We start from the raw sequence: 13,100 nt of genomic DNA on the forward strand, positions 1-13,100 counted from the left end.
ACTGAAATCTGCTCTGGTGCTTCTTCCTCACTCTCCTGTCAACCAATCTAATCAGCTTTCACCCAGAAGCATCACAAAATCCCACTTTAAAAGAAATGTTCTCTCTCTCTGTTGGCATTCCACCATTTAAAAGCTCCATGGATTCATGCTGAGCAGTTCTGGATTCTTGCCTAAAAATGCTGCAGATCCACAAATGTAGAAGGATTTGCAACCAGCCTTTCCCCTCTAGCTGTTACTCTATGTTTTGACCAGTTTTATCTAATTCCTGTGCCAATTCTGTAACAAGAGCTGCTACACCAACACCAGGATTTTTCAGTGACTTTGTGTTTGATGCCTCCGGCACATGCAACATGGACAAGTGTGCAGAGGGTTCAAACAGCTGCTTTTCAATCCTCCTTGGAGAGCTGGCTAGACATTGGGTGGGTGGGCAACCTGTGCCAGCGCTTCGCTGCCCTTCTCATCAGGAGGCTTCCTCATTCCAACCAGGATCTCACTCACTGCACTTCAGGTCCGTGCCTTTTTATGACAGTGACCACGCACCTGGAGACTCCCTTTACATACCTGAAGGCTACATTTCCTTCCCTCTTCTATTCTGTGAGCTCAACCATCACAACTCCTTCAAACTTCCTTTGTAATTATTAACTTCAAGCCCCGAGATTATTTCTGTCAATTCCACTTGAACTCTAACCAGTCCATTCTCATGAAAGGTGCTGCTAAACCAAACCAAATACTTCTGCTGAGCCCTCACCAGTATTGAGCAAAGCAGGATTACCCCACAAAACCGACGTGCTGTGACAGTTCATACATTCCTATATGATACTTACCTACTTTGCAAGAACACAGCACTGGTGATGATATTCAGCCCATGGCCAAACATAACCCACGCATCTTTTCTGCAGAACCTCTCCTAGCCAGGTCTAGGACGTATAGAACCTTGTATTTGACTTTATAGAATTATACTCCATTTTCAGGCTGTTTTTCTAAAACATCAAGCCTTGACTAAATTCTGTTTTCTGTGGTACTTGCAGACCCTCCCAGCTTGACACCGCTTTCCAACTTCATGAACATCCTCTCAGAAGTTTCCCCCAAAGCATAAGTGAAAACCCAAGTCAGTAGCACTTGGCAGAGTCTCCTGGGGATTCTCATTTCCTGCACCTGACCACCCTCACACACTTATCACCACAGCATACAGACTGATAGCACAGAACAGGAGTGATGGGGAAAGACAGAGGATAGTGAACAGATAGAAGAAAGGAGAATAAAAGTTACCCTCAAATTAAATAATAAAATTAACACAGAAAAAAAAAAAGACAGGGGCGTTCTGGTTATTTCAGTGCAGTTTCAGCTATTGTAACAGGCATAGCGTACTTCCATGTGCCTTTACAGAGTAAACAGCTAATCCCTCAAGAAAAGTAATACACATATTTTGAAATATTGCATCATTAGGAGCACAGCTGAGGCATTGCCCCTTTGCTTCAGTTTCTGTGTTACAAATCTGCAACAATACTGGAGCCAGAGGAGTTTGGAATGTCTCCCTGCCTCTACAACCATCTCACTGACATTTACCATATTTGTCCTCAACTGATTTAAAACTCTAGGGTTCACAATGAATGCAAACAAAAATGAAATAGATGTGGCTGCAGTTAAGGACAGAATCTCCTAATAAACACAAAAAATAGCTAAAGCATTTTTAAGAGTTACTCAGGTTCCTTGAACTTGTTCAGAGAGTTTTTATAGAAGTGATATGGTTGAAAGTAGCTGTATTACTCTGAAATGAACTTGCTTGACCTCCCAGAACAAAGCAGTATGTTATCTTCAAGCTCTGCCTTGGAAAGCATTCTGGATTGCAGATAAATACCTCACTTGCAGACCAGTCCATGGAAAATATTCTTTGCAGAACAACTATTTCAGATTTCTAAACCTGTATTTCAAATTTCTAAACCTGAAGTAGTGAGCTGTGAGTTCAGTGTCATTCAGAATGTGAAGAAAGAGAGGATATCCGAGGGAAGTGCTTCGTCTCTGCTGAAGATGAAGTTTCCTCGCTGGACTGCATTATTAAACAGGCTGCTTTGACTATTACAACCTCAGGCTGCGCCATGACACAAACATTCAATCATGCCTGAGTCTTGAACGTGAACTTCAGGCAAATCCACTGCTCGGGCTCCTAGCTTTCCAGATTCTCATACTGCAGTAGCACCACAAGGAGTTAACTTTCCTCTGGCTGAGATCCGACTAGGAAGTGCTGCACAGAGTCTACATTTCATTTACAGCACATTCATCAGATTTTGTATTTCAAGAGGCAAAAAATAGCTCCTTTCACCACCGCACTTGTTCAGTGCAACAGAAGTTAAAAAAATTAGAAAATTCTGTTGGACTAGGTCTGTAACATCACTGATATTAGTACAAACTTGTCAGCTTACATCAACGATGATCAGAAGGGCATCAGCAAGATTTGGCTGATCTCATGCATAGAGTCTCTTGATCTTTTGGACTGATCTTTTCCACCACTCTTCCCAGCCTTGAATTGCCAGCAGCTGAGCTGAGCTTTCTTCCCTCATCTGGGAAAACTGCTGCTCAAGTTGACATTTGTATTTCTGTATAAACAACAAAAACAATAATAAAGGATAAAATCGGTAGTGATGAAATATAATTTTACTTTGCCTAAATCCAGGTCCCGATCCACTGTGTCAGAAGATTGTGTACAGGCCACTTATTTTCTGCCTTTGACAACAGAACTATATGAACAATGAATTATTCACTGCTTTCCCCCACCCCCCCCCCGTGTTCCTTTTAAAGACTTCTGAAACTAAATTATCAGCAGTATTTAGATTTTGCTAGAAATGCAAGATCTTCATCTCACTTCCATTAGCTCCTAAGGTTAAAGAGCTGCCTCCTCCACAGAACAGAGAGCAAAGCGTGCATCTCAAACACAGAAGGCACTCTGGCTTTTGCCCGAACTTCCTAAGTCACAACTGTGAACTGAATTGTTACGAAGCTGCGAAAATGGTACTTCACCTAAACAGAAACTTGTAGACTACCATGGAAACCTCAAGGCACCTTTAGTAAAGGGTCCGTGCTACCAAATATAAAATAATGTATTTTTAAGGCATCATACATTCAGGAAAATATTTCTGTGGTGTGCATTTACTATATCACACCCTGTTGACAAACCATGGTCACTTTAAAACCACACTGTAACCAGGTGCTTTAAGGTGCTTTAAGCTGTGTGTACTGTAACCATAGAGCTTTAAGATCTCAAGACACTGTGTACATTTAAAAATTAGACATAGCTGTAATTTTCTTCCTAAAAAACCCAACCCACAAACAGTAGCAGCCCCACTCATAGTCCTTTCCCACAGACCAACCTTATACGCAGCATCTCTTGCTTCTACAGCTGCTACGTGGCCCAGCGTCGTCTTTGCTGTTGTGACTGACGCGGTTTCTCTGACCAGAATACTGTCTGAATTGTCTGGGAGAGTAGTCATGGGTATTCCGGGCCAAGTCCTTTAAAAAAACAAATCAACCAACCAAAAAAACACATGAGAAAGTTCAAAAAGAGAGCAGATCATACTAATTCATGTTACTTGAAGTGCAGAAGATCAATTTTTTTTAATCTCTACCTGAAAAAACTACCTTACTTAGTGCAACCACCTTTTCTTTTAAAGCTTCAGAATCTCTGCACAGTAAATAGAATTCATATCTTCTGAGTGAAAATACACAGTACAGTCATAGACCTGAAAGTGCTGAATTGATAAATAGTGGCTAGCAAAGTGGCACAGCAATAGTTTTGAAATTGTATTGCTATGCAATGCAACATGTAATTCACTTTTATTTGGATCCATTGCTATTCTTCCTTCAAAATCACTACCCACCCAAACCACCCCATAATTAGTTAAATTGCATCATTATGATGGGCACAGTATTTAGCAGTTTCAACAAGTGCAGCAAAAAACTATGAGGAGAGTGCCTGGCATCCGCTCAGAGAAGAGAAATTACATAGAACAGTGTTCAGGGTCTTCAGTTATTACCTGCTCCCACGTTCCATGCCACAGGTATCTAGAGGAAGGGCAGCTTGTCTCTGCAGAAGCAGAGTGGATGGCTTCTCCTTTGGTGCTTTGGTTTCTGGGAGATAACAGGAGATAGACTCAGTGGCAGTAATACCGTTGGTTTGAAGTAACTATATGCAGCTAGATGCTCTTCACTTTCAAGAAACAGCTTTGCATGCTCGATTGTGCAAATCTTTCCATTTAAAGTACTAGAGCATATAAAAGTCTCCTCTTCTGAGGGAAAGTCTGCTGCAGTCTGAGACAGAAGCAGAGACCTGAACAAGCAATCTCTTCTTTACTTACTTGCTGCTTGTATGTCATCACTAGTGATGTTTTCATCTAAATCCAGCAGCAGCTTTTCGGTGAGTGCAGCCAGCGCAGAAACAAAGTTCCGGGCACACTCTGCCACACAGTCCTGTTGGGACACGGGAGACAAGTGAGAGGAATTCCTTTGACAATTTGATCTCCTCTCATTTTAGTTGAGCTCCAAAAGAACTACACAAGTAGCCAACCTTGACATTTTGCAGCAGCTGCAGGTAACAGACATAAGGCTCCAAAATTGCACATAAAAGGGTCTAAAAGTGCCTCTCTGCAGTATTCTCAACACTACCCTATTGCCTAAAGTACAAAAATGTGGAGTTCTGTGTATAGGTGCCCAGTAGCTGTTTATTTGGGTTAAGCATCCAATCCTGATAAAAACAGCTGTCTGTAAATGCATCCTTCTGCCCAAAGCAAAGGCCATTTTGGAATTTGGGTACTTTGGGTGGAAGTGCTTTGGCCAGGTGTTATTCTAAAACAGGGTATGTGTGTTTCTCTGTGTGTATGCAGAGCTAAGAGGAGGAGGAGATCTTACTTTGGAATTCAATCTACATATACTCTACAGACAGTACAGAATTTTGACTAAGTGGCCTGAGAGAAGTAAACAAATAGCTTTAATGCCGGGGAACTGACTTTCAGGAACCGCAGGGGATGGAGCAGGCAAAGTGTTTTGATTCCTGAAGCTCTCCTGTAAAATTCTGCTTATTCCAGTTCTTAATCTTGTGTAGAAAAATGCCAATTATTTGCACTAACGAAATGCACACAGAAGGAACCCTTCCAGCCATCTGTTGTCTGCAAGTAATATAACTAACCAGAGGATGTCACTGTTGCTCCCAATTTAGATTTACATCTAATCATTCTACCCTTAAGCTCTAAGTCATCCCTTCCTCAGTGTGTTCTATGAATGATAGGAAAGGTCAGTCAGTTCCACAACAAATCCATGCACGTGTACCTGTGCATATGCGTTTCTGTATATATTGATCTAATGCTGGCAGTACATAACTTAAAAGATACATGAACAGGATTGCCTAAAACTGAAAGAGTTTTCCAGTTTACTTTTGATGGGGAGGAAAAATGTATCCCAGCTGTGCTCTCCTTTCCAAACGCAACTTTTAAGTTCATATGAAGCAATGCCTTTACAATTACCTGAAGCACCTGTGTGTTGAGGTGAATGCCATCAACCTGATCTCTTTGTCTTTTTGCTTCGTCATGGCACAAAGCCTCCAGCTGAGGGAGGTTTTTGGGGTGTCCCAGAGAGGAACGTAACTGATTCTTGTGCACAACCTTTGAATAAATACATAAGAAATGCCTTCAGCAGAGAATGTGCAATTGAGTCACAGCAAGGAAGAAGTAAACCCCACACATTTTATACAAAAGTATTCAGAAAGACAAAGAATTTAGTGTATTTCTTGGCTGTCTAGAGATAAACTTTGCAGTGCAGTAAACACCAAATTGCGTAGCTGCTGGAGAACAGAGCCTCTGATCTCACCTTGGGTTTTGTTTTCAACAAATAATAATCTCTCCTAGCAAGTAGTAAACAAGATCTTTTTAGATCTTTATATTTGTGGTTTTTCCTGAATTTAACTTAATACTCAGAGAGACAAAATCTCAAGATACTACTCTGTAACATTTTCTGCACAATCTCCATTATGATTCTGTTATCAGTTCTGATATTACTGAACAAAATAGACTTCTTTTTTGAAAGAAAGTAAATACTATTATTTCATGACCCGTAAGTCACAGTACCTAACAGACGAGTGCACCACACCGTATGAGCTGTACAGCCATACCACAATGCCACAGCCCTTAAAGAGTTTACAGTCTAAGTGGAAGATGACAAGCAGAGCTCTACGAGATTATAAAGAGGCAGTCCAGTGCTGGAAGCAGGGAGGGCAGGGGCTGAGTTACTAGAAAGATAAAGCTTCCAGTAGAACTACACAGACTAACTGCAAACATGGAAAGCAAATCTGTGGCTAGCTCAGCAGTGAGCGATTAAGCAAACAGTGAGATTAATAAAAAGAAAATGTTATCATTCTAATGCATTTAGCATTGCTTACACTGGAAGCATTCCAATATCTCCATGATACATACCTTCACTTTCTCCCAGTCTTCCAGCTGTTTATCGAATTGTTGACGAATCTGATCAGTGGAGCATCTGAGCTTCTGCTCATGTTCTTTCAAGAGACCATCAACTGCCAGCTGGGAGACATAAGTGAGCTTCTTCTCAAACAGACACAGTTGATCTTGAAATTCTTTTTGGAAAAGAGAAGGTGTTTATGTGACACATTAGTTGCAAGGGAAAAAAACACTCGGCTGAGTTGAATGTACACTGCAAGGGTCAAACCACCTGGAATTTTCTCTCACAGAGATTCTGTCCCTGCCATTCCTTTTTCCGGGCCCAATGCTTTGAGAAACATACACTTGCTAAAAAATGTGACCTTGTACAGGCCTTTCCACTTAGTCAAGGGCCCTTCTGCCATGCTTTTTGCAGCTGACAATATATCAAAGAGAATATTGCCCCAATTTCCAGTAAAATCAACAGGAGTTTTTCCACTGTGTGATGGATTAAGAAAGCTACATAATTCTTGATCACTGCAATTTTCAGTTTACATAACTGAAAAATTACATCACAAGAAATTAAAAGTTTTAACTGAATGAATTTACCTATAAGACAGGTATTGTAGTAATCTTCTGTCTGTTGTTGGTATGACAACAGTGCCTGTTTGACCAGTTGTGCACAATCGTCAAATGTCTCTGGCAGATCTTCTGGCACTGTTATTTGAGGATTCCTTTCTTGGTAGAACTCCTTTGGCAGGTAAAGATAAAACAGAAAAGTTGTTGAGAACACATTCAGACAAGTCACATCCAGGCATATAACAGTAGGAGGGATACATAAAGGCTATCAACCACCCTCTTATCTGGGACCAGTTTTCTTCCTCTGATTCTGACATGCTTAATATTTATGAAGAAACCTGTGACTAAAAGTACCCATGTCGGTTATTATTTAAAAAATAGATGCACTGGTGAAGAAAGGAAAATTTCTGGGTGGCCATCCAAACATTGTAAAGAACCAAATTATTTAGTTGACACAGGAGTAGACCTATGAAAGCAAAAGTGACTGAAGAACACCACGTTTTCTTACCTCAGCAAGGCAGAGCAAGCTGTTATTGCATGTCCAGAGAAGATTCATAATGATCCCCTTAAATGTCCTGAAAGCAAACAAAATTAAAAAGAATAATTAAAAGGACAATCACACTGTAAAATGATCACATTGCCAATATTTACCACTTTTCAAATATTTTCAGGTTTATTTTAATACATTTTTCAGAGCATACGCAAACAAATATTCAGAATGCCTAAGAACCTTCACCCCCATTAGTACAGATGCTCTTCAGAAGCAGCAAAGACTCTGAGCTTTTGTAAAGGCTTGCTGGAGAACGCTCCCACCGCACTGTAACAAATTAGCCAACTGCCCCTGCTGAAAACTTACATTAAGAGCTTAAGGTAAACCAAAAATATTTGAAGGTGGTTTACTGGAAGTATTTTGAAACACAATGTGGGACAAAATTCCCAAGCACTTAAACCTCTTAGGCATTAATTTTGATAGTTTTGCATGGCACATATGAAATATCTCAATTCTATCTAGTACAACAACTGCACCTATCAAGAAAACATATGATAATTTTCTTAGAGGAGAATGGAACCATCTAAAAATCACCTCCTAAACAGTCTGTGCCTTCTTTATTCCTGTAAATGTAATATCGAGCACAAGAATGTATTGTATAAAATTTATTGATCTTCTTAGAGGTGAAAATGACATTTTTCCAGCCCATTTTTTGTCAATGTACAAAATGGGCTCCAATGAGGCCACCCATTTCAGACATTAAACAGCATAAAATGGGTGACTTTTATATTCACTATTATTATGCTGCAAAAGGGAACTGTTCTGTAAACACTCTGACCCATAAAGATCCAGGTTAAATACGTCAAAATTCAATTGTGAACTCTATAGTTCATGATTATAAGATACTGGTTTTTTGCAGATTAACTTCTATTTCTGCAAATATACATGACTTACTCAGTTTTTGGAGGCTTCTCTCCAAATATCTGGTATCTGTTGCCACTGAGAAGCCGTATCCTAAGGAGGAAAAAAACATTAATTTGAAACTCTCCACAAGTATTTTCCTTCTCTGGCTGATTATTTGAGCTAGTCAGTCATATGATGGACATGAAACTGAAGAAAAATTCTGAAAAATGTAACTCTTAAAATTAGTATGATATGAAAACAGTTTTTTGATGGAAAAAAATTCTGAGGATTCTCTTCTCAACAGCTCTTCAAAACTTTGCTGTTGATTTCACTATTACAGTAGCTCATTTCATCTATCTATGGACTAAGCTGAAGACATACTCTTTAGACACCAGACCTGAAAATTAAGCCGTATTGATTTAAGAGTGGGGTTAGTCTGTATTTCAACAACTTCACAATACAAAACAACAGCAGATGAAGGGGAAAGAGAAGAGTGTTTTTCCAGCCAAAATCTGAAAAAAAAAAAAAAAATGCAAAGCTGATCATGAGGACATAACCAGGGAAGAGATCCCAAATAATAAGCATGGATGGAAAGAAGGCCAATACAAATAAGCATTAAGAACTTTTCAGAGAACAGGCAGTGGACAACTTAGGTAAATTTCTGCATAGGAACACTGTAAGTGGAATTCCTCCTTCCAGGGGTCTTACTTTCTTGTTGGTGTCTTTTCCTTAGATGACAACTTCCTGGCATTCCGAGCCACGTGGTTGTCAGTAGCGGACTTCTCAGGGCCTTCCTCCGATACCTTCACCTGAGAATTCTTCTTTGATGTAGGAAGTGTCGCTTTATATTTAACAAGAAAAGATGAAGAACATCATGTAAATGCCAACTGAACTCTTTTTTATATGGTTATATAGTTTGTGTTCTCATTTCTATGTTTCCTTACACCATTAAAGGGACAACTGCAGGAACAATCACTTCTCACAGACAGAACTGAAGTAACCCAGCAGTGGCAACACCAAATCAAGGCTGTGCCCTGGGGCATGAGGAATGGGAATGTTCTAGAGAATACGTGGTAGATGGGAGGAGATGTAAAACATTCAGTCAGGGAATAAGAAGGAGAGTGAAGGGGCTACATTCATAGTCCTGGCTGGGATGGGGACTTGGGAATGTGGCTGGAGGAGTCAAGCTCCGGAGAGGAGAGACAGGGAAGTGGGTAGGGAACAGCTGGGGTTGCCTCTGCACTCACCTTTGAGTGAATGATAATACACTGAGAAGGATCCCTGATCCCCTACAGATTTTCATGACTTCCCTCCTCATTTTTTCCCCACCCCTTTTCTCTTTCACTATCACAAATATGGGTACTCTTTACAAAATTATCATCTTATTGCAAAGTAAAGATATCCAAGAAAAAAGTTGGGCTGCACAATTCTCTCAGAGCTAGCATGTAAGCCACTGGCGTGGAGTATGCTAGACCTGCTCAGTGCTATGTTAGGAACCACGATTTAGAAGAATGTAATATATTAAAAGAAATGCTGGCACACCTGGTCCTAGTGGATGTGAATGATCTCTCTCCTGCTTTGGGTCCGAAGATTTTCTCGATGGCTGAATGCTAAAACAGAAAAAGAGCTAAGTGGCTATTGAATACCTTATCATATTCTATTTTATACTATATTAGATGTTATATGGAGAATCAGCTAAGTTCTCTATCCCTACCCTGTGCTAATTTCAGTTCAATTTCTGAGATCACTTTTAACAGACAGGATTACTTTTACAACGGACAGTGTAAATATAAGTACTGGCATGGGAGTAACTAATTGTTTAACTGGAATTTCAGAATTTCTACAAGCAAAACTGTTCATTAAAATATGTATTTGCAAATCACACTCTTGTCATACTGTTCATTTCACACTTTGTATGTTCATTCAACTATGTAGCATGTAATCACTTTTTAACTAATACTATGGAAGACAAAAATTTAATAACTAAAATCTATCATAATGCTGTTAACTCGATGTCACTTATCACTCACAATGGGGTATTTATGGCTATTAGAAATTGTGCTTTTAAAAGAAAGTAGTCTCAGCTGTACTGATTTTTAAAGCTAGACTAATCAGAAAGTATGTAGTAGCATTACCTATGAAAAATATGTTCAATTGTTCTGTATATACAAAGCTAAACTACAAACTATGAATTCAGGAAAAGCTTGATAGGCTTCTGGAATGTCAATTTAAAAGATACTGTAGTGAAGCCCCTTGTAGTGTTATCATGAGCCTTATGAAGACAAGAGGTATAGATAGCAAAGAAAATATAAAGACAGTGATGGAAAAATACCTTTAGGCAAACAAGTACTTACTCAAGTAAGCTTTTGATAACGCTTATTGCTAAATCATTAAGCGCAGACTTTCCCATTCTGCTTGGATTTAACAAAGGATATTTCACATGATCCAGCCCCATCAGTGTCAGTCTGTTCTTATCTCTGAGACGCGCTGTTCGCATGGCAGCAGCAATTGGACCTTGTAACCTAACCTCGCTTGAAAGAGGGGTAAAGTCCTCCTGAAACGGGAAGAAAAATGAAACCCTGTTGACTGTGGCAGGCAGTTAGTAAAAGCATTACATGTAGTTACTGAATACTAAAAGCAGATCTTCCAAACATGCACTATTTTGCTTCACAAGCTGAAAGATTTTTATAATTCTAGCAGTAATGTTGTTACAGTTATACAACTCTGAGACACTTAGAAGTAGTTATGAGTAGATTCTCATAATTATCATAAGCAGTATTTAAGTATGTACCCTTAAAACAATGATCCACTGTAGATTACAAAATAAAGACAGACTTTCCAGACAAGGAAGTTAAAAAAAAACACAACAAAAACAAACCACAGCTTGATAAAAAAAATAATCTTCAGGATCTTCAGGACACATTTGATTATTATTATTTTAACTATTTAAAGAAACCCATGAAATATGCGTCTGTGAATAGTGCTACATCTTGAAAATAAACTCTCACGAAGCTGCGCATCTTTAACATTTAGTAAACTCAGTTTACTGAGTTTACTAAAAAAGCTGACCTAATGTTACAATGTCTTGGGTAGTTGGCATAATGCAGCACCTTTCTTAATTTGAAAATTCAAAGCACAGATTCTGAAAAACCTTTAACATACACACATAAAAATTCACTCAATATTAAATAAAATATAGAGAACTTCAATGCTCTTTTACCTTATCATGAGGTCTCACTGCTTTTACCAGTACACAGTCAAGATACTGGCTCCTCTTTTTCAGTTCTTTCATCACCCCTTTGGTGAAATCGTACAGCTCTTCAGAGGTCAAAGCCTGAAAGATACGATAACACAGATGGCACTTACTAAACTGGCTCTGTCAGACTTCTCAGATGTGCTGACTGTTGCGTACTACATCATTTGATTATGTCCTGTCACCATTTCATTGGCACATACCTGGGAGCAATGAGATTGTAGAGAGGCTGAGGTTTTTGCTGGCAAACAGGGAAACAGGTACAGGACCTTCCCGAGCAAAAATTCTGTGGTCAAGTACTCTTTCCACCCACCCCCCCAAATGTGTATAAACGTAAGTCTGCCTCAAAAATATTACTTTATACATTATACAAACGTGCACAGTGAATCAAATTAGATATCATTTTGTGCTGATTAGAACTTACTTCTTTATCTGCCGCAGGATGAGCACAAGCATCTATATTCTGATGGAGCTTCTCCAGAGAAGAGTTCAGCGTTGCTGCTTGTGAACGGGAATTTGCTACCTAAAGCAGAAGCAGATAAGGGTGAAGTGAAATCTCATTCAAGAGATTTTTCAGAGGCTCCACTTTGAAACCACTAGACTTGCTGGTAAAAGCACTCAATCACTGGTACGCAGAGGAGAGGCTGAAAGCAATAATTCACAAAAGCAATATATCATGTCCTTTACTGCAACACACAAAAATGATGGTCTATTCAGATGTACGTACTCAACTTGCTGCAAGACTACAGTGTTCCAGAATAGCTGCAGCAGCAGCAAAGGCATAGTTTTAAGCTTATAATGACAGAAAACAGGTTTTGAACGAATATGAAAAGTCCCTTAATGTTTGTCCACTCTGAATTCAGCCAAAAATGTCTTCAATGGAATAAAGGAGAAATTATTATAATTCATTTCAACAAAGTTCTGATGTTTCTACCTGTACCTCTGATTTGATTTGCACTCGTAACTTTCCCAGGAATCGCTGGATCTTCTCCATAAATTCTCGATTCATAAAGACATAATGGAACTTTTTTTCAGCCTGGTTAATAAGTTCCGTAGCCTTTAAGAATGCCAGAAACAAGAGACAGAATGAATTAATTTTCACTTTTTAAAACTTAAATAATAGAGCTCATCATTTCTACTTATTTTTTCCATCACGCAATTAATTCCATCTGCCACACAGAACAGTCTTACAGTCCCAATCTGGGAGCAGGCCGATTATAAATCACATCAAATATGCCAATATAATACATAATTTGAAAGAAGGAAACTCCACACACCTGTTCCAAGCAGCTTGATTCCACTTTGTCCATGTCTGCCTTGATTAAATTTTCAAAAACGTCAATACGCTTATTTTCCTTCTGAAGATGCTTGCTGACAGATTTTACCTCCTGAGGAGAGAGGTTACCTGCCTCCAAAGATAATCTGAAAGCAACCAGCAAAGTAAAAGCAATCGATT

General features: G+C 39.2%; 1 protein-coding gene across 2 annotated transcripts in view; it reads right to left on the reverse strand.

Annotated features, from left to right (window-relative positions):
- CCDC180 (coiled-coil domain containing 180) overlaps window positions 1–13,100 on the reverse strand; it is a 28,004-nt gene that overhangs the window by 405 nt on the left and 14,499 nt on the right. The window contains exons 22-37 of one of the 2 annotated variants that reach the window (XM_074846003.1): window positions 12,922–13,066; window positions 12,585–12,701; window positions 12,069–12,167; window positions 11,612–11,725; window positions 10,746–10,945; window positions 9,934–10,001; window positions 9,100–9,232; window positions 8,443–8,502; window positions 7,507–7,573; window positions 7,029–7,170; window positions 6,456–6,616; window positions 5,511–5,648; window positions 4,350–4,461; window positions 4,029–4,122; window positions 3,366–3,504; window positions 2,421–2,594 (exon numbers count right to left, since the gene is read on the reverse strand). In XM_074846003.1, the coding sequence (XP_074702104.1) occupies window positions 2,463–2,594; window positions 3,366–3,504; window positions 4,029–4,122; window positions 4,350–4,461; window positions 5,511–5,648; window positions 6,456–6,616; window positions 7,029–7,170; window positions 7,507–7,573; window positions 8,443–8,502; window positions 9,100–9,232; window positions 9,934–10,001; window positions 10,746–10,945; window positions 11,612–11,725; window positions 12,069–12,167; window positions 12,585–12,701; window positions 12,922–13,066 (1,921 nt within the window). In that variant the 3' untranslated portion in view covers window positions 2,421–2,462. Of the gene's footprint in view, window positions 1–2,420; window positions 2,595–3,365; window positions 3,505–4,028; window positions 4,123–4,349; window positions 4,462–5,510; window positions 5,649–6,455; window positions 6,617–7,028; window positions 7,171–7,506; window positions 7,574–8,442; window positions 8,503–9,099; window positions 9,233–9,933; window positions 10,002–10,745; window positions 10,946–11,611; window positions 11,726–12,068; window positions 12,168–12,578; window positions 12,702–12,921; window positions 13,067–13,100 lie in introns of both variants that reach the window. The other variant, XM_074846001.1, reaches the window with a different exon arrangement.

This window comes from Strix aluco, chromosome 20, assembly GCF_031877795.1.
Source record: "Strix aluco isolate bStrAlu1 chromosome 20, bStrAlu1.hap1, whole genome shotgun sequence".
In the NCBI taxonomy this organism is placed as follows: Eukaryota; Metazoa; Chordata; class Aves; order Strigiformes; family Strigidae; genus Strix; species Strix aluco.